The sequence below is a fragment of the Ochotona princeps genome, chromosome 6 (genome assembly GCF_030435755.1).
Source record: "Ochotona princeps isolate mOchPri1 chromosome 6, mOchPri1.hap1, whole genome shotgun sequence".
Lineage (NCBI taxonomy): Eukaryota > Metazoa > Chordata > Mammalia > Lagomorpha > Ochotonidae > Ochotona > Ochotona princeps.
The window spans coordinates 14,278,933-14,306,289 of NC_080837.1; the positions used below are offsets into that span (position 1 = coordinate 14,278,933).

At 45.1% G+C, this 27,357-nt stretch overlaps 1 protein-coding gene and 1 long non-coding RNA gene across 2 annotated transcripts in view; one reads left to right on the plus strand and one right to left on the minus strand.

Annotated features, from left to right (window-relative positions):
* Positions 1-17,415, minus strand: part of PIAS1 (protein inhibitor of activated STAT 1) — a 123,182-nt gene extending 105,767 nt beyond the window's left edge. The window contains exon 1 of the mRNA XM_004577951.3: positions 16,959-17,415. Coding sequence (XP_004578008.1) covers positions 16,959-16,982 — 24 coding nt within the window. The 5' untranslated portion in view covers positions 16,983-17,415. The remainder of the gene's footprint in view (positions 1-16,958) is intronic.
* A 22-nt stretch (positions 17,416-17,437) lies between these two features.
* The window catches only part of LOC131480525 (uncharacterized), a 57,009-nt gene continuing 47,089 nt past the window's right edge, over positions 17,438-27,357 (plus strand). Inside the window, exons 1-2 of the long non-coding RNA XR_009245587.1 lie at positions 17,438-17,466; positions 26,940-26,992. This is a non-coding gene — a long non-coding RNA (uncharacterized LOC131480525). The remainder of the gene's footprint in view (positions 17,467-26,939; positions 26,993-27,357) is intronic.

Consider the following 27,357-nt stretch of genomic DNA (forward strand, 5'->3'; position numbering starts at 1 on the left):
TGAATTGGAACCTCAGTTCCATCAGCCTCTTTTGTCTGAAGGGCGGAGGGTTCAGCCTATCCTGACTGCTTAAAAAGCAGCCAGCTCCATCTTACTCAGCTTACCAGTGTGCCTATCGGTGCCAGGGCTTTACCCACTGACAAGCTCTGGGGACTTGGAGTTGAGGAATTACTACCTAGGGACATCCATGGAAAGGTCACTGTACATGTAGGTGAGGAATGAATCCTGAGAGACACTTAACAACAGGGTCTCTGTACTTGCAGGTAAGCGGGGGGACTGAGACCTGGTGGTTTGGAGGGGAGAGACTGGAAAATCTGTATGGGTCAGACTGACTACCAGCCCATAGGGAGTCCTGAGATGGGCTTGTTAGTGCAGAACATCGTCGACCACCACACGTCAGCCCATATGAAAGCTAGGGCTGTGGGCCCGTCTAGCAGGGCTAGATCCCAGTACCTGAGTGTCAGGTCACATTAATCAGAACTATCACACTAACTGGCATGCAAGAGAACCAGGTCCAGGGATAGATATGGCAGGGGATAAGTGGGCCCAACCCTGTGGAAATACCAAGTCCATTGGTTAGCTCAAGGAGTGGGGTGGTGATGGGCTGAACTAGGTGTGATCACGGAACCCGTCAACACTCACAGGTACTGGGGTCGAGAATAGGCTGGGCAGGTCCAGGATACAGCACCTGCATGTGCATCCTAAAACAGGGTTTGGGGCAGGCCAGGCTGCAACATCCAGCAGCTCATACAAAGGCCAAGATGGTAGAGCTTGCTATGCCAGGCAAAGGCCTAGCACCAGCTGGCACATATGAGATCTGGTTCTGGGAGTGGGACGAGTGCGGGAACCTAGGAAACTCCCCTTTGGGGTCATAGCTCCCACTGGTGAGCATGTGGTCCAGACCTTCGGGTCGGACAAGTGGGTAAGGTAACCCCATCCACTGGGAAGTATGTGGGTTGGTTTTGCAAGGGGGCAGACCAGGCAGGGCTGAGCAAACCTTAGCCACTGGTGAGTGCAGAAACCAGGAGGAACACAAGTCATGCTGGGCTAGGCTCTCACACCTACCAGTTTGTGTGAGTCAAGGATGGAAACAGACTGAGTAGGGCCAGGTGCCAGCACCCGCTAGCAAGAGCTGAGACTGGGGGCAGGCCAGGTCAGGCCAGGCTACAGCATCCAAAGGCAAAGGCCAAGACAGGTGAGAGACTGCATCAAGCTGGGACAGAGCAACCACTGGCACACACAAGATCTATGGCTCTGAACAAGCCTGGTTGGGGAGCTAAGGGGCCGCCCTAGCTGAATTGTGATTCCCACTGGTAAGTGGCAGGCCAGAGTGGGGGCTGCTGTCTGGTCTGGACATGGCTGCATTATCCCTCGGCACAAGTGTGACTGGATATGGGGTGCGCCAGACTGGGCCAGACTACAGCACCCACTGGTGGGTGTAGGACAGGCTGGTATAGGTGTCTGACCCTGCTGAGCTATGTGTGAGCTATGTCTGGGCGTGGGCCAGGCTTGGCTAGGCCAAAACACCCAACAGTAAAAACCAGAATGGGTGAAGGCCAGTCAGAAAAGGCCACTGTTTCTGCCAGGACAGGAGATAGACTAAGTATGGCTGGCCCATGGACCCACCAGAATGCACAAGATAAGGCATTTGGGAGAGGTTCTGATGGATGAGCTAGGGGAACTCCTCTGTCAGGACACAGTCCCTGCAGGCAAGCGATAGGGAGCATCCCAGACCAAGCCAGGAAATGGTACCTACTAGCATACATTTGGCTCAGGTTGGGGGCAAACCAGACCGGGTCAGTTCATATCACCTGCTGGTGAATCCAAGCACCAGAATGCAGTGTGCGCTGGGCCGGCCAGGCCACAACACAAGCCAGTAAGCTTGAGGGCCAGGACTGGGTGTCAGCTGCGCTGGGATATGCTGTAGCCCCCACCAGCGTGAAATGGAATTGGGGCTGGGCTGGGCCCAGTAGGGCTATAACACCCACTGGGAAATGCCGAGGTGAGGCAGGCCATGCCAGACTGGGCCGCAGCACCCAACCAGCACACGTGAGAACCAGTAGCGGAGGGACAAAGCTGATAAGAAAAATGTGGAGGGCTCCCTTGCTGGACTACCACTCCCACTAAAGAACACGAGAGCCAGGATCAGGGGCAGAACAGGCTACGCAGGGCCACAACACCTGTTGGCCTGCATGTGAGCTGGATCAGGGGAAAGCCAGGCTGGGTTGACTGTTCCTACTGGTGCATACATGAGCCAGAGTCGGTGTGGGCTGGTTGGCTTTGCCGCAGCATCAGTTGGCAGATGCTGGCATGCGGGGCAAATTCTGTCAAGTTAAACTGCAGAACCACCTGGAAAGTGCATGATCTGGGAGTGGGAGTGGGCCCAGTAGGGAAATAGTGGCATCTCCCTCTTGGGTTGCCACTCTGACTGGTGAGCATGAGAACCAGGACTACAGCAAGCATGGCTAGACAGAGAATGGTACCCGCTGGTAGTTATGTGGGCTGATAGCGGGGCTGGTTGGGTTAAACTAGGCTTCAATGCCTACTGACATGTATGAGAGTTGAACAGGATGTGGGACAGACTGGACCAGTCTGCTATACATATTGGCAAGCACAGGAACCAGAGCAGAGGGTAGGTTTGGAGGGGTTATTGCAGGTTGCTCAGATTAGGCGGCAGCTGCCACCAGTTTGCGTGAGGGCTGAGTGTATAGTGGGCAGGATCGAGCTAGACTCACTGACACTCACTGATTTGCATAGAAGACAGGGCTGGAGACAGAACTAACACTGTAATTGCAACTACTAGCATGTGCAAGACTGTGCCATACTCTGTATTGGCAAGCACACATAAGAATCAGGTCTGGGATCACCTCAGACTAAGCTTCTTTGGGGCTCCCCCTCAACTGAATTGCTGGACTCAGAACCCACCCATGGAGAGAACTGCAGGTTTCATGGTCTGGCCATGGAGTGCTTGTGTCAGAGCTGGACCTCCTCAGTGGTGTAGACAGAGCAGTGGACTGCATATCCAGGTGCACATAGGGAACATGGCACTACACTGGATCCTGCAGAGGACACCTGGCACTACAACAGAGGACAGGACAAACTGATCAACTACCCCAACCAAGTGTTGGCAGTGAAAATCTGGGCAGAGACTCTAAGGTGGACTATATCAACCAATGGATTCCGGAAAGATTTTATCATGCTTGGAGTGGTGAGATTAGCAGCAATTCAGAACTGTGGAACTATCAAAACCTCTTCAGCAGGACCCTTGGAGCTCGCCTCATATAAGGGACTCTGGGATGGTATCGCTGGCTATGATCCACCCAGGGTCACAGAGGCATTTAGGAGGCAGGGTATGGCTCCTCCTTTTGTCTCCCCTCTTCCCCTAGAGGCAGGAAGGAAAAAAAGAAAATGTGGAAACAATGGTCTCACCCACTTTCCTGTAGCCCTTGACCCTTTGCACCCTCTTCCCCCAGATACAGGAAAAAAAAAAAAAAAGAAAGAGAGAGAATGTGGAAACAATGGTCTCGCCCACTTTCCTGCAGCCATTGACTCTTTGCACCCTAATCATCTATGTAAAAATCATCAAAAATGAAAAATTTTTTTTAAAGTTTAGGCTTTCACTTTTCACTCTTTCAAACTCTCAAAAAATGGAGGACCACAAAAAAAAAAAACAACTTTTAAGTTGGTCTAAACTATCAATAGTTATTGGACTAGAAATTTACAAGTTTTAAAAAGATAATAAATCCCTTTCTCATTAACATGTCACATTTTATTTTAAAATGATCATCAAGAAATTAGAGAACACTTGACACTGTTTTACACTTTTATAGATCTTTTTAAAGTCTAGCTTACTTGAGGAACTAGATTGGACTATAAGATGTTGGACTCTATGTTTAGTTTATGCTTGCAAAGAGGGAATCTCAACTGTACTTGATCAGTGGATATGCAACAAGGTGGAATATTCCACATGGGGGCAGGGTAGGGGGAGGGGTGGGGTGATTCCCAGTTCCAACGAAACTGTATCACATAATACAATGTCATCAATAAAAATAAATAAATAAATAAATTTAAAGAAAAAATGAAAAAAAAATAAAGTCTAGCTTACTAAAAATTATTAAAATGGCCTTATTTTTCATATCTGGCCTCACATTCAATCTGCTATATTAGTCTGTTTATGCTGAAAGTTATTAAAAGTCCAGCCTCATGCAGGTACATGATTGGAAAATACTTTTAAAATACCCCATTTTAGTCCTTCAAGATAGCTCTGAATATTCTCTGATCCTTCACTAAAATTTAAATGGCAGGTTTTTGTTTTGTTTTTGAAGACTTGCTTATTTTTTATTGGAAAATCCGATAAACAGAGAGAAGTGTTTTTTTGTTTTTAAGATTTATTTTATTTACCTCAGAGAGAAAGAGAGAGAGAGAGAGAGAGAGAGAGAGAGAGAGAGAGAAAGAGAGTATTCCATCAGCTGGTTTATTTCCCAAAATGGCTGGGGTTGGGCCAGGCCAGTCAGGAGTCTAAAGCCTGGGGCTCCCCCCAGGCTTTGCATCTGGGTGGCAGGTGTCCAACAAGCCCTTGGGCCATCTTCTGCTGCTTCTTTTCCAAGCGCATTAGCAGGAAGCTAGATCAGAAGCTGGGCATCCAGGACTCAAACTTGGGCTCCTACAGGAGACTGCCAGTGCTGTAAGCAGCATCTTAGCTCACTGCGCAATGCCTGCCCCTCAAACAACTGTTTTTTAAATGATGTTACAATATGAAATCTGAAACTGTATCACTGAACAATTTCTATTTTGATATATTAACAACACATTGCTTTAGCTTCCATTTCAATTGGTCATTTTTACTTATGCATGATTTTATAAGATCGTGCATGAGTTCTCTGGAAAATACTCATTCACTGAGTTACACAGTTCCTCTAAATGTTGATGCATAGCATTATATAATTTCAACATACATTCACTCGTATCTCCCTGACCTTGTCAGAAAGTCAAGTATTGGAAAACTGTCAAACTCACAGTAGCAAATACAAGTTTTTCAAAATTGTATTTTTACTTCAAAGCTTGATTTCCATTATTAGCAACATGTATTGCCAGTTGTTTTCCATCACAAACTCACTTTGTATTTCATAAAAATGTATGTACGCCAAATGCCCAAGTCTGTATAATTGTGTTTTTCCAAGCATTTTTTCAAAAAAAAAAAATGGTATTTTACTTAAAAAGGCGGTCTGGCCAAACAACTACAACAAGTTCTTTTCCCTGAGTTAATCATCAGATTAGGTATGCAATAAAGTACTTTACAAGTACTTTTCATTTCATCACATAAAATATATTTTCAAATGAACTCAAGGGTTGAGAAACAATGAAATTACAACCTCTATAGCTTCATCAAAGACAAAGTATAACTGGCATTTGTTTTTATTAATTCTAAGTGTATGGTAATAAAGAATACCACCAGTACAATTTAGTTCCACTGCCTTAATTCACGCTAAGGTGTCAGTGTTTTGCCCAACACTGATTTTCTAAGTGTTAATACAGCAGATAATGCCTTACTACTATTAGGAAAATAACACTAACAAGGAGAATCCCCAATCTGGAACTGCACCAGCATCTGAGAGCCATTGATACTTTAGGCCCTTACAGTTTACTGTTTTTTTTTTTTTTTTTAAGATTTATTTATTTATTGGAAAGGCAGATGTACAGAGAGAAGGAGGGACAGAGGGGAAGATCTTCCATCTGATGATTCACTCCCCAAGTGACAGCAATGGCCGGTGCTGCGCCGATCCAGAGCCAGGAACCTGGAACCTCCTCCAGGTCTCCCACGCAGGTGCAGTGTCCCAAATCCTTGGGCCGTCCTCGACTGCTTTCCCAGGCCACAAGCAGGGAGCTGGATAGGAAGTGGAGCTGCCGGGATTAGAACTGGCACCCATATGGGATCCCGGGCATGTTCAAGGCGAGGACTTAACCATTACACTATCATGCTGGGCCCAGTCCCTTACATTTTAAAGTTTTTAGTAAATATTTCACTTTAAGGAGCTTAAACAAACACACACACATACATGGGAACATTCCTAAGGCACCAATAGCTTGGAGATCCACAGTTGGCATTCAAGCACACATGAATGGTAGAATGCCACAGAAAATAAAATTACTAACTAACTATTACTATATTAACCTCCACATTCCCTTTCCTGGATAACAAAGAAATCCATAGACTAGAATGATTATTTTCACATGAAAAATTATTCTCCAAAATCATCCCATCTTTAAGATTAGACCTGCATGGCTTTTCAAGAAAAAGTCTTGAGTCTGGCACAATGGCTCAATGGCTAAATCCTCACCTTGCAAGTACCTGCTTCCCATATGGGAACCAGTTTGTGTCCCGGGGGCCCCACTTTCCATCCAGCTCCCTGGGAAAGGGAGCTTGTGGCCTGGGAAAGCAGCTGAGGTCGGCCCAAAGCCTTGGGACCCTGCACCTACATGGGAGACCAGAAAAGAAGCTCCAGGCTCCTGGCTTCAGATCAGCTCAATTCCGGTCACTGTGGCCATTTGGGGAGTGAACCAGCAATAGAAGATCTTCCTGGTCTCTCCTTCTCTCCATAAATCTGATCTGCCTTTCCAATTAAAAAAAAAAAAAACTTAAAAAAAAAAGTCTTACAATTCACCACAAAACACAAGACATCACATCACATTCTATTTCAAGTACCAAGCCATGAAACTAAAAACAGGCTTGTTCACATTCAGAAACCAAAATACAAAATGAGCTGCCTAGGCTGTTCATTGCCAGAACCCCGAAGAGAGCCTGCATTCCGGCTCTCCTCAGCCAAACCATCATTACCTGTAACATTTTTTATTTCCATTTTTAAAGTAAAACTCAAACTATTCACACTGTAAGTTGCATTAAATGTAATAATAATTTTAAAAAAAATATGTAGTAAGAACATTCAGTTTGTAAGAACTTTTAACCACAAATACTGATACATTCAAGAGGTGAATCTCTGAAATATTATGCACTGCTGAAACAAATGAAATCAGCATTAGCACAGCAGGCTGAAGTTCCACCTGCGGCACTGCCATCCCAAATGGGCAAAGGTTCTAGTCCAGGCTGCTCCACTTTCCATCCAGCTCCCTGCTTATGGCCAGGGAAGGCAGCAGAGGATGGCCCAAGGCCTTTGCGCCCCTGTACTCACACTGGAGACCCAGAAGAAACACCTGGCTCTCAGCTTTGGAGCAGTCCAGCTCTGGCCACCAATGCCCATTTGGGGAGAGAACTGACAGACAGAAGATCTTTCTTTTCCTCTTTCTTTATAAACTCTTTCAAACAAAGAAATAAAGAAATCCTTTTTTTAGAAAATGAGATCTCATTTTTGGACATGTTATGGAAAGATCATCAATATACAGGCAGTGAAAAAGCAAACTGTAGAATATTTGGTATGGTATGATTCCACTTACATTTTTAGAAAACACATTAATGGATTCCATTTATGTTTTTAGAAAACACATTAATGCACATGAACACTTGCTTCTTAAATATCTGAGCTGCTTCTACACATCCAATTTTCAGAGAGAGGGAATGATAGGAACAGAGACAGAGCTCCGTCCACTGGTTCACTTCGTTAACTGCTGGCAACTGCCAGGAGTGGCCACACTGATGCCAGGAGCCAGCAGTCTGGGATGTAGGTGTCTTAACTTTAATCTCTAGAGTAAATGCCCACCCCACAGGCTTCTTTTGGGATTAAAAAAAATTCTAGAAATGACTGTACAACTTTGTCAGGATAGCAAAAACTATTTGTATATTTTAAATAGTGAGTGAATGCAATAAATGAACTAAATTTCAATAAAGCTGTTAGACTCTCTCCATGCCTCCAGAAAGATATAGATAAATGCTCCCGGCAATCTCCAGAGGAAGAAAAGAATGGTGAGGCCTTTCAACTTTTACTTAACTGACTGCTCTATCATCACAGTGAGAAATATGTCCATTTCTTATCTGGAAAACTTGAAAGAATGCAAAAGACAAAACATCCTTCAAAAGTCCTTCTTACATTATTTTAGATTTAATGTTATTCAAGTTAACTTAAGATGTAACATTAAAAAGTAAACATATGACCCTAACTGTATTCCCAAAGCAGACTGTCACACAGACATGACATCAGACCCATCCCTGACAAAAACCAATCTTGAGCACAATGAGTTCATCTCACAAATATATATTCAGTACCTACTGTACTAAGAGTAGGGATGTATGAGAATGAATTGTACCAAACGACCACTAGTAGGGCCAGCACTGTGGTGCAGCAACTTAAGCCAACACCTGCAGTTCCTGTATCCCACAGGAGGGCCGGTTCGGTTCCTGTTGCTCCAATCCGGAACAGCTCCTTGTTCATGTACCTGGCACGGCAGCAGCAAAGGGTATGAGCCACTGGCACTCATGTGGCATACCATGTGCAGTTCCTGGCTGCCTTCTGGATGAATCAGTGCATGGAAGATCTCTTACACACTATCTCTGTCTCTCCCCAAAACTCTACCTTTTAAATAAACTAAATCTTAAAAAAGAAACAAAGAACAGTAGCCAACAAAAAGCAGCAAACACTCTGGCCTTAAGTTAAGGACTTCTGCTATCTGCTCAAGAGACAAAATATGCCAGTGGACCAGGAAAAGCCATAGCAAATCTTAAATACTAGACTGAAAGCTAAGACTTCATCCCATTTTCAATGGCAAGTCCTACAAAGCTTTTACAGAGGGGATGAAAAGTGTTTTGGTGAAACTAACCTAGTAACCAAAGGTGGGAAGAAGGGTACTAAAAGTGGGGAATAGCAGGAATGTTTGCAATAGTCCTGACAGTGATACTGATACTTTAGCTATAAGTTACTGTTCAAAGGGTTTAGATTTGTTTTGGTTGACAGACAACAAAGTAGAAAAGAAAAAAAGGTAGTCACTTCATTTTGATGAATTTTAGAAGTTCACAGCAAAGAAGCAAGATTTATCAGAGGGCCTGCACAGTAGCCTAGCACCTAAGTCCTCACCTTGCATGCACCAGGATCCCACATGGATGCCAGTTCTAATCCTAGCGGCCCCACTTCCCATCCAGCTCCCTGCCTGTAGCCTAGGAAGGCAGTCGATGACAGCCCAAAGCCTTGGGACCTTGCACCAGTGCAGGAGACCTGGAGGAGGCTTCTGGCTCCTGGCTTCAGATTACCGCAGCTCCTACCATTGTGGCCACTTGGGGAGTGAGTCAGCAAGTGGAAGATCCTCCTCTCTGTCTCTCCTCCTCCCTGGCTATCTGACTTTGCAAGAAAAACAAATAAATCTTTTAAAAATGCATATGTTTTAGACTGTGATTGTAAAACGTAAAAAACCACAACAGCGTTGTGGTATAGCCAGTAAAGCTGCCACCTGCAATGCATCCCACAGGGCACTGGTTCAAGCTGCTCCATTTCTGATTAAGCTCTTGGCTAATCCACCTGGGAAAGCAGCAGAATATGGCCCAAGTGCTTAGGCCCCTGCAGCCACATGGCAGACATGGAAGAAACTCCTGGCTCCTTCAGTTAGCCTATCCTAACCCCAGCCACTGTGACAAGCTTGGGAGTGAACCACTGGATGGAAGGTACGTATCTCTTCCTCGTTCTCTCTCTCTCTGTGAGATTTCCTTTCAAATAACAAATACATTTTTTAAATGCACTTAACAACACTGCATGTGGTAGACTGTTGTTCGTTTCTCTTAATCCTGGCCTGACTGGGAGTGGCTGGATGTCCCTGCCTAGCATGGCAATAGTTATCACACTGTATTACACATCAGAGAAAAGACCAAAATTTAAAATTCAAAGTACAATTTTTACTGAATGTATATGACTATTATATACCATGAAGCCAAAAGAATGTGAACAGGAACCCTGTGTATTTCTGAAAGTAATAGGACAATGAAATAATTGAAAATGTTTTCACAGCCTCAGGGCCAGTGCCAACATCCCATTTGAATGATGGTTCAAGTCCTGGCTGCTCCACTTCCAATCCAGTTACCTGTGAATGCACCTGGGAAAAGCGACAGAAGATGGCCTAAATCCTTGGGCCCGTGAAGCCAGCAGGGGAATGTGCATGAAGTTCCTGGGCCCTGGCTTCAGCGGAGCCCAGTCCCAGTCACAGGGGAGTGAACCAGCAGGAAGAGAATTTTTCTCCATCTCTCCCTCTCTATACAGCACTCCTTTCCCAATCAATGCTTTAAAATAATTGTTTAATGTTTTTATTGCTACGTTTTTAAAAAGCATTACTTCTAAAACTTGTTACATAACTGAAAATTTAGGTAAACATTAAATTCTAACAAAATCTAATTTAAAGTAGCTCCACTTTGACAACTTGGCTATCAGACTGTTCTTTCTCTAGTGCGATACTTTTCAGATGTCACACAAATAGTATTCTTAATACAGATATGCATTTATTAATTGCTTTAACTCATGAAAGTTCCTTTTTTAAAACAGAAAAATGTTTTTATTGCCTATGTAACTTTTCTATAGCAACTCCTCAAAATAATGTTACATGCCAATTTAATACCATGGCAACACTTTGAGATTAAAATGAGCACTGCAAATTTTCATTTCTATTTCTCTATATACTTTCAGTGTAGTTTTAAAATGTCAGTTAAAAACTTGCAAGTTTCTAAGGCACAAAAATGCAATATGTGAGACATTGCACGGTAGCCTAGCAGCTGAAGTCCTCGCCTTGCATGCACCAGGATCTCATACTGGCACCGGTTCTAATCCCGGAGGCTCCACTTTCCATCTAGATCCCAGCTTGTGGCCTAGGAAAGCAGTAAAGGACAGCCCAAGGCCTTGGGACCCTGTACCCACGTGGGAGACCTGGAAGAAGCTCCTGGCTCCTGGCTTCAGATCCACCCATTGCAACCACTTGGGGAGTGAATCATCAGGAGGAAGATCTTCCTCTCTGTCTCTCCTCCCCTCTTATATATGACTTTCCAATAAAAATAAATAAATCTCAGGCCCGGTGCCGTGGCCTAGCAGCTAAAGTCCTCGCCTTGAAAGCCCCGGGATCCCATATGGGCGCCAGTTCTAATCCCGGCAGCTCCACTTCCCATCTAGCTCACTGCTTATGGCCTGGGAAAGCAGGAGAGGACGGCCCAAAGCTTTGGGACACTGCACCCGCGTAGGAGACCTGGAAGAGGTTCCTGGTTCCCGGCATCGGATTGGCGCATACCAGCCCGTTGCGGCTCACTTGTGGAGTGAATCATCGGATGGAAGATCTTCCTCTCTGTCTCTCCTCCTCTCTGTATATCCGGCTTTCCAATAATAATAAAATCTTTTAAAAAATAAATAAATAAATAAATCTTTTAAAAAAGTACAATGTTATACATTTTTCAAAAATAAAACATACTTAAATGACTTACACATGCTATCTCATAATCTATTTCACATCATATAGCATATAGGTTCTGATTGAGAAGTACTGGCTGCTTGTATTTGATAAAATCTACCTTTGTTAATAATCTTATCTGACATATTTATAAAAAAAACAATAAAGGTAGAACAATGAGCAAACCTGGAATTACTAAGTTCTTTTACTCGCAAGATCTAATCAAGCATTTGCATTGCTCTCTAAAGCACACCAAGTTCTGCCCCATCACTATATTTAATTAGAATATGACATTTCCAAACTTTTATACATGGCATTGTTCAAAGCTGTTAAATTCACCCTTTCTTTCTTGGCAAGAGTGCTACAAGGTCCTACTTTCAAGCGAAACAGAGACAGAGGGAGAGGTGTAACGTCTTGAGCAGGAACCAAAGGTGCCTTAAGAGCTGAACTAGAGGAAAAACATGTAGAGCAAGAAAAACAAAACAGAAATCACAGTATGATCACACAGATCTATATCACTAACCTATAAAGACAGCCAGGAAAACAGCAGAGTACTAATAAAAAATAGTGTGATCTCTTTTTATGACAACTGTTAACATATGCATATGCTCAAATAAGTCTCAGCAGCGACACCTGGATGTTAACCATTACCTAATGCTGAGATTACAAGTACTCTGTGTTTTTCTGCAAAAGTCTTAGGCAGTCTCTGAAACTTCCCCAAGCCAAAATATGATTCAGGGGTCTCACTGTGGAGTAGTGGGTGAAGTTCATGTATCATCTCCTCAGATTCCAATGCAGCTCCCTACTAATGGCCTGAGAAAAGCCATGAATGATAGTCCAAGGGCTGGAACCCTGCCACCTAACCCACCAGGCAAGCTTAGATGAAGCTCCTGGCTTCAACCTGACCCAGCCCTTGCCAATGGTGGTATTTGGAGAGTGAACCAACAGATGGAACATTGCATTCTCTTTCTCTCCCTAACTGTTTCAATCTTTGGAATAATACGTAAATCTTTTAAAATGTAATATGCTCTCCACTAACAAATTCCCGGCTTTTGCAAGGAAGTTTGCAACCCCCTCTCCAGGAATATCCAAAAATATTCTAGCACAGACTCACAGGGAAAGTATCAGTAACAATTGAACTAGAATTATTTTTGAGTTGGTACCTCAAAGGACCACAGGTTAACATGGGACCTTTACAGAGATCTAAAGTATGTGGTTTTGAAATTGCAAGACCTAGGTCCAGGCCCCTGCCACCTTTATTTGTATGACTTTAGGCCAGTCACCTACCCTTTCTCAGCTCACTATCTATAAAAGGGAGCTATCACTTGCCTTTCCTACTGAAAACAAAACAAATAAACAAAAACAAAAAAATTGCTAAGATAAAAGCAAATAATGTAGTAATACCCTTTGAAGTGCAAAGAACTACATATTATTCAAACATTTAGAAAAGCTCAATGCCACAGCGTAATATTTCAGAAAAATAAAAACACTTCCATAAATTAATGAACCTGACTTTTGAAGCCGATCTCATCACAATCACCCAGTGTTTCTGTAACTTAGATACTTCATCCCCAGCAGTCACTATAACCGTAGACCATGTTACTTTCTTATCCTGTATCACCAACAAAAAGGGGCACAACCTACACTGCACTCAAAAGTTTCAGTAGAAACACTGGAACAGCACGTCAATGGGGTTCACCAGGAGAAACCCAAAGCTAATCAGCTACAGACTCACCACTAAGCACTAGTGCAATCAACAGGGATTACAAGAGACCATGAAGAAAAGACAGCCCAATTACCCAGGAGAAAGAGGCAAAGGAAAAAGCCGGCAGCATTTCCAAACAATTATACGAAATACTTAAAAACTAAAGTGCTTTATAAATTGTTTTTAAATACTGTTCGTAAGAATGGTGACATAAAACAAAAGCCATCTAAATGAGGCACTTGACAAAAAACCAGTTACAGAGATTCAAACCAAATCCTTGAACAAATTGTCAGATTTACTTGCCTCCATGTGAAATAAAAGCAGACAAACTGTACCACAAAGATGAAAATTAAGTGGCTGGTTCTTGAAAATAAAGAGGCAGAACATGACAACAGAATTTATTGATGTACTAATAGATAACTTTTTTTTTTTAAAGATTTATTTTATTTTTATTACAAAGTCAGATATACTGAGAGGAGGAGAGATAGAGAGGAAGTGGAGCTGCCGGGACCAGAACCAGCGGCCACATGGGATCAAGGCGAGGACCTTAGCCACCAGGCCACGCTGCCGAGCCCACTAATAGATAACTTTTAAAAGTGCGGTTTCTCTTCTCATTGAACTCCATTAGTAAATATTCCACTAAGATGCTGAACTTCTCTTCCACTGTTCCTCCTGTGACTTACAATGGGAATGTAACTTGGTTTCAGTTTTAATGCAAAAAGCATTGGTTAAGAAAAAAGTAGTGGAGCTACACGAAACTGTCAGATTATTAACTACCGAGATCATCTGGTCATCACACCCTCTTGCTTCTAAGTTCCTGAAGATAATAAAACATTCACTCTCCATGTTCTTACGAATGTCATTTATGGGTATTCCTCTAATGAAAAAGTAAACCTTTTATAAACAAAAGTACACAGTGAACTCATTTTGATATGTATGACTCACAATATGATTTTTATTGGCAATATCTCTATGTGTTGCACCTTGCACTCTGACTACAGGGGATACAGATCTGCTTTTCCCATCTGATCTTTGCAGATTTGCTCTAGATTTAAAAGGACTCATAAACGGTCCATGAGGAAAATAAGTATGAATACAGTCCACAGCACACTGTATTTACTGAAAACCTGAGTTGAAAGTACTGTATTTCCAACTGAAATCCCCCTCCAAAAAATCTAGAGCTTTAATTTTTCCTAATTGACCAGGAATATGTGCTACTTATCTCCAATACCACAACAAAAGCCCTCAGAAAGTATCAGCTCCAAAAGGAATACATCCCACATCTTGCTGAACAACTATGCATAGGCATCTCATATAACTGGCCTGGGTGTCCTGGAGACCACCTCCTCTACACCAAAAGAAAGAACAGCAAATTCAACCACAATGACGTATTAACACAATTTTTTAATAGTTTTTCACTAGCTAAGCAATTTATCAGAGCTCCTCAGTCTCAGGCATACACAACAACATGCCCACATGTCAAAATAGTTACTATACTTTGAGAAATTATGCAGCAGGAACATAAAAGTAGAAATTAACTCCACCGTAAAAACTCAAAGACAGTTTTGGAGGGAACAGAAAAGGGACAGGCGGTTTTAGGAGAATGGCATTTCCCCCAAGTGTTTGGTATTTATCTGATACTGGCTCATTTTTGTAAAGAGAAACTTTACCTAACAAGACTCACACCAGGGATCTGATCTATCCCCAAAGGCACTTTCTTAAAATGAGAAAGAACAAAGGAGGAAATCTCCCAGAATGTGCTTTCCACACTAGTTTCTTTGGACAGCATCAAGAGTGACAATATAGCCCTCAAAAGCTTTTCAGCTTTTCTCCGTGGTCCCATTTCAAGAGAACTGATTAGTCGTCATTCAAAAGAACTGCTAACAAATAAATGTCAGAAGACAAAGATCACAGCAACATAGTCACTATATTTTTAGGAAAAACGTAAAAAAAAAAAAAATGGTGAAAGTGGTGTGATTTTTTATTCCAAGAGTAAATTGCCTCCAAATACTCAAATTCTTAGGCCTTTCCTGGTCTGTCAACAGTTTGAACCTGAAAAAAGATGATCCATCCATCTTAAATCTGCTCTTAAATAAATTTGTAAGTAGAAGTCCATTAAAAACAATGACCCTCCATGTCAACACTTCACCATACAAATCTTGGAATGTTAGCAATGAAAAGTAATTAAAGGAAAAAAAGACGTTCCTCCCGCCAGGCTTTTCCATAGGAAAAACTGTTCAGAAATTAACCTAGTGTTACAGTGTTCTAAAAGTTGCTTCATTGAGAGAGAGAGAGAGAGAGAGAGAGAGAGAGAGAGAGAGAACGAACTGAAACATTTTTAATGAATTACAGAAAGAAGCAGGCCCCCAAACAGCCGGGGCTGCATCTAGTGGCCTCATGACCCGCCCCCAGCTCCTCTCTGACAGAGATGTCAGCCCTCCGGGTGGGGATGGACCCAGCTGCTCGGTTCACACACGAGAAGCCACCGGGGAGGGAATATCGCGTTCAGAGCCTAGAAATAATACGTGTTAGTTAAGAACTGCTTGCTCCTAAACCAAAATTATCCAAGCGGAGCCCCATTTGTCACAATCCAATCATAAGGGCTCCACCGCCTCCCCCAAATGCTTGTGTGTGTCGTGGTTTATCGGCTTCGGTAAAGGAGCCGTCGTCAGGTAACGACTGGTGAAAAAAGCGGGGAGAAGGGGGCACCCTTTCATCCCATTTCGCGAGGCGTGAGTAATCGGTACAGTTGAGAGGAACGGGGGAGCGTTCTATTTGTTGGGGGTTGGAGGAGGAGGATTGGGGGCGGAGGGGGGAGAGAATGCCGTTCAAATCAACATGGCCAGCAAGATGTCCCTACAAACAAAAGGCAACGGGGGGATACAAACACGAACCAAGTCACCTCCATCAGCTATAGCATCGCCATCATGGTGTGTGCAGAGACACCCCCCACCCCGCCAAAGGCTTCCCTCACCCTCCACACCAGCCAGAGCCGGAGAAGGGAAGGAGGGAGAAGCAGCTGCACCCCACCACCCGCCTCCGCGTCCACACCACACACACACACACACACGCGCGCGCGCGCGCTCTCCGCGGGGGACACGGGAGGAGGGTTCTTCCCCCCACACATTGCCCCGAATCAGGGAGAAACAGAGTAACGTCCCGCCCTGGCAGATCTCCCCCCCCCCACACACACACCGCGGCCCCCCTCGGGACGCGGGCCGGGGCTCGCTAAACTTTACCAGAGCTTCTCTCCCACCTTCCCACCCCATGGCCCCCCACCCCGGACCGCGCTGCCTACAAGCGGGGCACCCGGGACGCCTCCTGACAGGCGGAAAGCACCCCCAACGCGCGGCGGGGGCGCCCGCGATCCACGGAGGGGCGGGGCGGCCGGAGCCAAGTTCCCGGGGGTCTGAGGGAAAGCGCCTGACAGGAGCCCGGGACTGCAAAGGAGGAAGAGGAAGCGGCGGCGGGGAGCTTTCCCAATCCCCCCGGACTGGAACACCCTGCCCCCCGGCCCCAGCTCCCCGAGAGCGTGTGGGGGGTGCTGAGGGGGGGCGGGGAGGCTGCCTACGAGGGGAGCAAGCCGAGCCCCGGGGACAGCCGCAGCGCCCACCTCCCGACTCCCTGATCTCTTCCCCCGCCACCCCCGCCAGAGGCGCCCACAACAATAACACGCCGGGGACGACCCGTCAGCGCCCCCGAAGCACCCGGGGCCCGCGGCCCGCCGCAGCTGGCCCCCCTCGGTTGGGGCCGGGCGCGTCTCTTCTCCCCACAACTCCAGACCCAGGCAGAGTCAGGCCCGGGCGGCCCCCCAGGGTCGGACCCATCCCCCCCCGGCACCAGCGGCGCCGTCTCCGCGGCCGAATATTAGAAGTGAATTCGAGCTGCGCTTTACCTTTAGTTCCGCACTGTCCGCCATCTTGCGTCTATCAGCGCAAGCGCAGTGAACCTCGCCGGGGGCCGCCGCTGGGCCCTCCCCTCCGGCCGGCCTGGCCCCGCCCCGGCCCGCCCCTCCGCCTGCCCGGCCCGCCCCCGGCCTCCTCCCCGCTCCGGGCGCTCGGAGCCCCGCCCCGGGCACGCACGGCGGCCAGACAGGCACGTACTATTTAAATAATGGCGCCAAGCGTCGAGGTTTGACAGTTAGCGCCCCCCTTTCGGCTTCCCCGCCCCTCACGCTGGCCTGTCCAGCACCTCCAGGGCAGGCCAGAGCTAGGAGGACGCTGGTCTGGGCCCCGCCTCTCCGCGGCCCCACGGAGCGAAAGCTTGGAGGCCTGCGGTCAGCGGGACAAAAACGCCCCCCTTCTAGAAGCTCCTCGCCTTGGCCCGGCCTGCTCGGCACCTGCTACCTACCGTGTGTTACACTGAAGGAAGCGTTTACTGACACAGATCCGTGAGAGCTCGAGGTGAGGAAAGCAAGAAAGACGTAGTAATTCTTGGCACTGCTACGTTCTTCCCTGCGTATCCGCGGGGGAGGGGCTTCTGGGTCCTCCCCCACCCCCACCCAGAGTACTCCAAATCTGTTAGTGCCCAAGTCTCTCATAGGAAACGGCATGGTAGTTGCTTGGAACCTCTGCCCGGCCTTCTGTCTGCTTTACTCCTCTCTGGAGTACTTAAAAGTCCTAATGTGAGTGATGGGTGAGTGGCGGCTATAAGAACAACTCAAAAAAAAAAAAAAAATCTGCAAATTCAGTTCAGTTTTCCCTGGACATTTTCCATCCTGTTAAACTGAATCCGAAGGTGCAGAACCTTAAATTCAGACAGAAATGTTCTTAGAGGAAAGGTTGAGTTGCCAAAATAAAAAAATCTTAACAGGCTTGATCTAAAACTAAAGTCCAAAGGCATCCATTCTTTAGAGACTTTGTTTCAAAAAGTGTGTGTGTGTGTGTGTGTGTGTGTGTGGTGACTGCTTTCCCCACACTAAGGACTATACATATCTGAGATTAGACAAGGTCTGCCCTCCTGCAGCAGTCTGGTGAGACAGACAAGGGAACAAATAAAGATGTAATTGCAGATGGTGGTGAGAACCAGAAAGGTCCCAGGAGAAAGAAAAGGGATTTGGGAGGAGATGAACTTAATCCTAGGATACCTTCTCCACTAAACCAACATTAAATGAGCCAAAGATTATTTCACACTTCTTCCCCAACCTCTACTTTTTACTATGCAAGTTAGCCTGCTACCTCATAGGAGAGAGAAAAAAAAAATCTCAGGTGTGGGCCAGCACTGAGATGCATGGGTTAAGCTGCTTGCAATGCCAGCATCCCATGAGGGTGCTGATTTCAGCTGCTGCACTTCTAATCCAGCTCCCTGTTCCTGCCCCCTGGGAAGGCAGCAGAAAATGGCCCACATGCTTGGCTCTCTGCCACCTGCATGAGAAACCTGGATGGAGTTTCAGGCTCCTGGCTTCAACCTGGCCCAGTCCCAGCTGTTGTGGCCATTTGGGGAGTAGACCAGCTGATAGAAAACCTCTGTCTCTCCCTCTCCCCATATGTGTAATTCTGCCTTTGAAATAAACAAATCTTTAGGGAGAAAAAAAAGGGAAGATCTCTGGTATAAACTCCATGACTGCCTCTCTGGGCTCACATTAATGATAATCTTGGTTGCTGTGTGGTTGAAGCCATTTGATGCACTGCATTTCCTCCTCAATATCCTTTAATTTTTTGTCCTCTTTTCCTAAATATTTTAAAATGTTTCAGGGCTCAAAGCCTCCATCCTTTCTTCTTCTTCTTCTTCTTCTTTTTAAGTTTTCTCTATTTGAAAAACAGGATGACATAGATTTTTCCATCTGCTAGTTCTCTCCAAACAACTGCAACAGCAAGACCCAGAGCAGGGAACTCCATCCGGGTCTCCCACCTGGGTACCAGAGACTGGAGTGCTTGAGTCGTCAGCTGCCATTTCCCAGATGTACTGTTCAGAAACAGCATAGCCTAGAGACAAACCAGTACGTGCACATGGGATGCATGTGTCCCAAGCAGCAGTTCACCATTCAGAGCTTGCTGCAGCTCTCACACTGTCTATATTGTACCATCCCTGGGTGATCTCATCCAAATCCTTCATTTTAAGTCACAGGCAGGACTGGCAATGGGGCATAGCGGTTAAAGCTGTGTGGGTGCCAGTTGGAATGCTGGCTGTTCCATTTCCAATCCAGCTTCCTGCTAGTGTGCCTGGGAAAGCAGTGGAGGATGGCTCAACTACCTGGGCCCCTGCACCCACATAGGCAACCTGGAAGAAGCTCCTGGTTCTGGAGAATGAACCAGCAGATGGAAGATTTTCTCTTTCAAAATAAATAAATATTTTAAATAAATATTTAAAGTCATAAGCTAATGATATTCCAATTTCTGTCTACTCTAGGCTTTTCATCTAAAACCCAGGTTGACACAGCCCAGTGGCTCCTTACCACCCGTGTCCTCCCTGTCATCCCAGATTCCTCATGTCACCTTACTCCCAGTGGTGCTCCTCTCCCCAAGATTCTCAGTGATTGGCACCGTCATCCCTCCAGTTGTCTAAGTCAAAAGTGCCGAAAATATCCTGTCCTCTTGTTTCAATTTCCACATATGATCCCTGAGTCAGGTTGACTCTACCTCTGATGGATATGCCAACCCAGTCCGTTCTGCTGAATGCTTAAAGCTTCTCTAAGACTCTGTTCTGGAAAGGTCCACCCGGGTGACAAAGCCACAAGATGCCCTATGAAACTCCAGGCACACCAGCCTTCTTGGAGGTTGTGATATAATTAAAAAAAAACACACACACACACACATCTGGTCTTTTTTTTTTTTTTTTTAGATTTATTTATTTTATTGGAAAGGCAGATATACAGAGAGGAAGAGAGACAGAGAGGAAGATCTTCCGTCGATGATTCACTCCCCAAGTGGCTGCAATGGCCGTAGCTGAGCCAGTGCTGCGCCAATCCAAAGCCAGGAGCCAGAAACTTCTTTCTGGGTCTCCCACGTGGGTGCAGGGTCCCAAGGCTTTGGGCCGTCCTGATTGCCTTCCCAGGCCACAAGCAGGGAGCTGGATGGGAAGTGGAGCTGCCGGGATTAGAACTGGCACCCATATGGGATCCCGGCGGGTTCAAGGCGAGGACCTTAACCATTATGTTATCGTGCTGGGCCCCACATCTGGTCTTCATCCCTAGTTCCTTGCCCAGAGCACCCAAAGCCCTTAGAATTTCCTGATAGGAAATTTTCTTCTGTTATTTGCAATGAACTGTAGTCAATCACATCAGAGGTTATGTTGATGAGGTGACTCAAGACAGGTTTGTGTGTGTGTGTGTGTGTGTGTGTACGCCCAGGAAGCTGGCAGATCACCATAAATACAGGGTAGGAGAGAATGGAGCTGGACACTGGATTGGATTCTTTTTAAGATTTGTTAATTATTTTAAAAAGTTTCAGAGAGAAAGAGAGAGACAGAAAGAGGGAGAAAGATCTTCTATCCTGGTTTCACTCCCCAGGTGGCCGTAAAGGTGAAGATGGGCCAGGATAAAGCCAGGAGCCAGGAACTCTATGCAGTTTCCCACACAGAAGGCTGAGGCTCAGGCACACAGACCATCCTTGACTGCTTGAATTGATTGAAAGTAGAGCAGACAGAACACAAACTGGTGCCCTTAAGGAATACCCTACTCAAAATTGGTGTTACCTGATCTACCACAATGATAGTCCCTAGAGACTGGCTTTTTTAAAATTAAGGGAATGCCTTTGAGTTGAAGAATATGTGCAAGACCAGGGACAGAAGAGGAGCTGGAGAAAGTTCTGCAGGTACTCTCTCTATTTCCTATGTATCCTCTTCCTTTTAGCCATCCCCGAGTAGTACCCTTACCCAGCAGGTATCGGTATCCTGATGATCCTAAGTGGTTGTCTGAGTTCTGTGAGTCATTCTAGTGAATTATCAAACCCAAGGAGGCAATGGTAGGAGCACTTGGTTGAAGAACTAGTAACCTCAGGGAGTTGCATCAGTGTCTGAAGGGGCCAATTTAGTGGGCTGTCAGCCCTTTCACATGTGGGCTGCACAATAACTCTTGGAGTTAGTATCAGAGTTTAATTGAATTTCAGGACACCCAGTTCATGCCAGCAAATTGGAGAACTGGTGTGCATGGGTATTTTTTTAAATCTGTAGAAAGATGGAATTTTTTAAAAAAGGTTTATTTTGGCACAAAACATTTTACAAATCCACAAGCAGTTGTTTCATACAGCATTTTCTATGAAAGTTTGAAAGACCCCTTATATTTGGTGTCATAAAGTATAACAGGGCTGCTCTCTTCTGCTAAAATAAATAGATAAACAGATATAACATTTTCTAACTGTGCTATACAAAGACTAATGCAATCTAAGGTAACTATGCTCATGTTTTTCCTCTGATTTTGTAAGATTTTAAAACATTTTCAGACCTAGCACAGTGGTGCTATTGGTTAATTCTCGTCCCTTGCAAGTACCAGGATCCCATATGGGTGCCAGTTCATGTCCTGGTTGCTCTACTTCCCATCTAGCTCCCAGCTTGTGGCCTGAAAAAACAGTGGTGGATGGTGCAAGTCCTTTGGATCCTGCACCCATGTGGGAGACCAGGAAGAAGTTCCTGGCTCCTGAGCTGACCCAGCAATTGCAACCACCAGCATATGCATGAGCTGATTGGGGCGATGGACTGTGCTGGACCCTGTACTGGCAAGGACACAGGGGAATCAGGTCTGGGATCACCTTGGACGAAGTTTCTCTGAGGATCCTTCCAACTGAACTGCTGATCTCAGAACCCCAACCTTAACGAGTCTATGTAAACCAGTGGATTCTAAAGAGATTTCATTTCATTGCATTTGGAATGGCGAGACTGGCAGCAATTCAGAACTGTTTAACTATCAAAACTGCATGAGCAAGACCCTCGGAGCATGCCCCACATCAGGGACCTGGGTTGGGTGGGGAGGCTGGGTGGGGCTATTCCCTTTATCTCTTCCCTTACCCCATACAGAAAAAAAGATAATATTAATGTGGAAACAATGGTCTTACCCACTTTCCTTGACCCTTTGTGTACTAATCAACTATGTAAAGATCACCAAAATAAAAGAATTAAAAAGAAAAAAGAAAAAGAATTTCCTGGTTCCTGGCTTTGGATCTGCTCAGCACCTGCCATTGAAGTTGTTTGGGGAGTGAACCAACAGATGGAAAATCTTTCTCTGTAACTCTGCCTTCCAAATAAAAATAAAACAAATCTTTAAAAATAAAACAAAACCCCCAAAAGTCCCTGAAAATATGTATTGTGACAAAAGTCTGCATAGAAATGTGCACATGGGTGCATGTGTGTGAATTATGAAGACACACTCTGAGAGAGAGCAATCAATAACATAGAAAAGTAGGCAACTGGAAACCCCTAAACCTCCACAAGAAACACAAGATAAGCAAGCAGAAACCATCAGCTCAATCTTATCAGAACACCAAAAAATAGTCAAAGATTTACAACTATCCACAAAATGCCGATTTTTTTTTCCCTTAAAATGGTGATTTTAAAGGAATAGAATAGCTTTATGACATGTTTACCGCCCTCCCTGATTTGGCAGTAGCTCACCTTCCTTGGATGGGATCTAGCCCCTGTTTACAGAGGGAATAGAGCCAACGGCACCCACAGTTGTAGTGTTTCTGTGTTCAGAGCTGTCTTGGGGTGAACTGAAGGACTATGCGCAGTGTGCACCTATTTCACCTAACCTGGAACCACTGCAGGAAAGCAGTGACCATGCTTCCATGATGCTATAAAACAATCATAATGGAGCAACCTGGGGCCAAAGATTAGAGAGACACCTAGTAGACCACCTAGAGCCTGGGTGTAAAGTCAGGGGAGAAAGATTTGTAGGGAAAACCAGGCATACAAGCCATGTATTGAGAATTCAGAAAGCCACTCATATACCTATGACAGGAATCGTGTTTGAAATAGACATCAAGAAGGCTTGAAAATGGCACCCCTGTCTGATAGAGAGGCTGGGTGAAGCCAACTAGATAAAGTCTGGGAAAGAATTCCAATGGCCTGGCTAAAAAGTTGAGGAAGTATCTCATAAATAGTCAAGCATCAAGAATGAGAAAGGTGATATTTTTTTCCTCCGCTTTTAAGTTTTTGTGTTCAAAGACGTCCCAGCAGAAACATCAGCTGAATCTAAGGAAAGTCTTTAACAATCAGGAATAAAATCCTGGGGAAAGAAAAAGTTTACCTTTTTTGGAGATATCGCATTATATTTAACAAGTTCTCAACAAATCCTACAGTGAAACAGCTAAGTATAACCCATGCAGTGTAAAAAAAAATGTTGATGGAAACCATCTGTGACCGACACCAGACATCAAACTTTTTTAGACAATCACTTAAAGAAATGACCTTACAAATGCCTCAAGAATTAATGGAAATTATAAGCAAAGAACTAAAGGAAACCAAGAAAACTATGTGTGAACAAAATGAAAATATCAATAAAGAGACTGAAATGAATAAAAAAGAGCTCAGCAGGAATTCTGGTGCTGAGAAATGTGATAACGGCAATAGTGCATTTGCTAGAGGGGTTCAAAAGCAAGCCTAAGCTATCAGAAGGAAGACCAGTGAACAAGAACATGGGTGATATCTCTAGGTTATCTTTTTGTATTTTTTTTTCTTTTTTTTTTTTAAGGTTTATTCATTTTATTACGAAGTCAGATATACAGAGAGGAGAAGAGACAGAGAGAAAGATCTTCCATCCGATGATTCACTCCCCAAGTGAGCTGCAACGGGCTGATACACGCCAATCTGAAGCCGGGAGCCTGGAACCTCCTCCGGGTCTCCCACGCAGGTGCAGGGTCCCAATGCATTGGGCCGTCCTTGACTGCTTTCCCAGGCCACAAGCAGGGAGCTGGATGGGAAGTGGAGCTGCCGGGACTAGAACCGGTGCCCATATGGGATCCCGGGGCTTTCAAGGCGAGTACTTTAGCCGCTAGGCCACGCCGCCGGGCCCTTTTGTATGTTTTTTTAAAGATTTATTTATTTATTGGAAAGGCAGATATACAGAGAGGAGGACAGATGGAGAGGAAGATCTTCCATCTGATGATTCACTCCCCAAGTGACCGCAATGGCTGGAGCTAAGCCAATCCGAAGCCAGGAACCAGGAACCTCCTCCAGGTCTCCCACACGGGTGCAGTGTCCCAAGGCTTTGGGCCGTCCTGGACTACTTTCCCAGGCCACAAGCAGGGAGCTGGATGGGAAGCAGGGCCATCGGGATTAGAACCAGCAACCATATGGAATCCAGACGTGCAAAGCGAGGACTTTAACAAATACGCTATCGCGCCAGGCCCTCTTGGTTATCTTTTATTAAGGCACTAATCCCATTCATGAGGATTTGAAAAAGGATCCACCTTTTTCAAAAATTTTTTTTAAGATTTATTTATTTTTATTGCAAAGTCAGATACAAAGAGAGGAGGAGAGACAGAGAGGAGGCTCTTCCATCTGCTGACTCAGTCCCCAAGTGGCCACGACGGCCAGAGCTAAGCTGATCTGAAGCCAGGAACCATGAGCCCCTTCCAGGTCTCCCACATGGGTGCAGGGTCCCAAGTCTTTCGGCCATCCTCGACTGCATTCCCAGGCCACAAGCGGGAGCTGGATAGGAAGTGAAGCTGCTGGGATTAGAATCAGTGCCCATATGGGATCCTGGTGCGTGCAAGGTGAGGACTTTAGCTGCTAGGCTACCACAGCAGGCCCAGATCTACCTTTCAATTTCATCACATACGGGGTCAAGACTTCAACAAGGGAATTTCAGGTTACATAAGCATGTACTGCACAATAGTTCATCCAGAAGATAGAGCAGGAGGGGTGCTTGGTGCAGAATCTTGAGTTTCCCGTGGGATGCTCACATCCCATAGTAGAGTGGCTGGTTCACAACTCAGCTACTCCACTTCTGAGCCAGCTTCCTGTCACTGTGCATTCTGGAAGGCTTCCCTGTCACCAAGCCCTGGCTGTTAGGGCATTTGGGGATCAAACCATCAGGGTATAAGTTCTGTCTCCACCCCTTTATATCTCCTTCTTGTCTCTCCCTCTTTGTGTGTGTGTGTGTGTGTGTGTTTGTGTTCGTGTGTCTTGCCTTTCAAATAAAATGAAAATGAGGCGCTGGTGTTGTTGACTCCCCTGGTAACATTAGCATTCCAAGTAGAGTGATGGTTCGAGTCCTAGCTACTCTGCTTCCAATGCAGCTCCCTGGTAAAACAGCAAAAGATGACCCAATAGCTGGGCCTTTGCCAATGGAATTTCTGACTCCAGGCTTGAGCCTGGACCAAACCTGGTTGTTGTAAACATTAGAGGAGTAAATTAATGGATGGAAGATTCTCTCTCTCTCTCTTTCCCCTGAGACTTTCTAAATTGGCCTTTAAAATAAATAAATGTTCTTCAAAATCAAATGACAATAAGTGAGGTATTTTTAAAGGAAGGTATAACAAATATAAACGTGTATGTCTCATGATAGAGTTGCAAAGTATCTGAAGCAAGTACAGATGGTACATATGTTAGGCACTACAACGTCCTAATGAACCACAAAAAAAAAAAAAAAATCTTGAAAAATCTTTTAAAAAGTCTTTTCTGGGCCAAGCACAATGACTCAGTGGTTAAATCCTCGCCTTGCATGTGCCGGGATCCCATATGGGCACCGGTTCTAATCCCGGCAGCTCCATTTCCTATCCACCTCCCTGCTTGTGGCCTAGGAAAGCAGTAGAGGATGGCCCAAAGCCTTGGGACCCTGCACCTGCCTGAGAGACCCTGAAAAAGCTCCTGGTTCCTGACTTCAGACCAGCTCAACTCCGGCCATTGTGGCCACATGGAGAGTGAATCAACAAACAGATCTTTCTCTCTGTCTCTCCTTCACTCTGTATATCTGCCTTTCCAATTAAAAAAAAAAAAAGTCTGAAGAAATAAGTCTGGGTCTCCTACATGAGTGCAGGGACCCATGTAATTGAACCATCCTCTGCTGCTTTTCAGGCAACGAATGGGGAGTTGGATTGAAAGAGGAGCAGCCAAGGCTTGAACTGGTGCCTATTTGGGATGCTGGTACCACAGAACGATGATTATTAGCCTGTAAGGCCAACACACCTGCTCCCTAAGCTCTTTTTTAAACTTCATTTTCTTTCTTGAGGTTTAAAATCCTGATTGATGCATCACTGTGTTCATTTTTTTTTCTTTGCACGCATCACAGTTTATAATAATCATATTTGTTTGTATACTTGATCCTAATGCATTCTCAAGAGTAAGATCTATGAGGTTGGGCCCAGTGCAATAGCCTAGTGGCTAAATCCTCACCTTGTATCTGCTGGGATTCCCATATGGACATTGGTTCATATTCCAGCTGCTCCACTTCCTATCTAGCTCCCTGCTAATAGCTTGGAAAAGCAGCAGAGGATGGCCCAAAGCCTTGGGCTCCTTCACCCATGTGGGAGACCCAGAAGAAGCACCTGTTCTTGGCTTCAGATCAGCTCAACTCCTGCCATTGCAGCCATTTGAGGAATGAACCAATGGACAGAAGATCTTTCTGTATCTCCTTGTCTCTGTAGATCTGCCTTCCAATTAAAAAAAAAATCTTGAAAAAAAAAGATCTATGAAGTTAGAGTTCAACGCATTTGTGTACTTCCCATTATTTCCTTCTACTACGGATTGAATCTATTTCCCAGATTTTATGTACTAGAAACTTAAATGTAAAATTCATGAATTGATGGTATTGTTAGGGTAAGGCCATATCTTATCAGGATTATGTAAGATCATCTTGGTGCTGAAAGACAGAGACAAAGACTATCCTTCCAACAAAAATAAATAAATCTTTAAAAAATAAACAAAAAACCACCAGTCTGAGTGCCCTGGGTTTCTGTTTGGCTGAGATTCCAGCATGGCCTGCCATGTGTATTTTCTTCATTAGATGCTGCTCCCTGGCTCCCATCTGAGATTCCTCTGTCGAGTATCACACCCACGGTGAGTGTCTCAGAACAAAGGTCCAAACAGAATTAGACTTTGGCGTTGGTTCCTGAAGGAAAGTGTCGTTGAGGATGCTCTTTGATGAGAAAGGCATTTGGTGGCCTGAAGGGTGCACCTGCCTGTTCATTCGACATGATCACATGGCCAAGTTTGCTGAATGAAACTGAAAGGTGTCAGTCCTGGGCAGAAGCCAGGAGAGCCCATGTTCTCTCCTCCTCTCTGCATTCTCTCTTTGTGATTGAGTTTGTTACTCTCCATCCCTGAGTGACTCTGGCCCAGGAGCATTCTACCAAACCACCACATAGTATGAGCAAGATACAAACTTTCAATGAGTAAGCCACTGAGAGTCTGAGGGTTTTGTG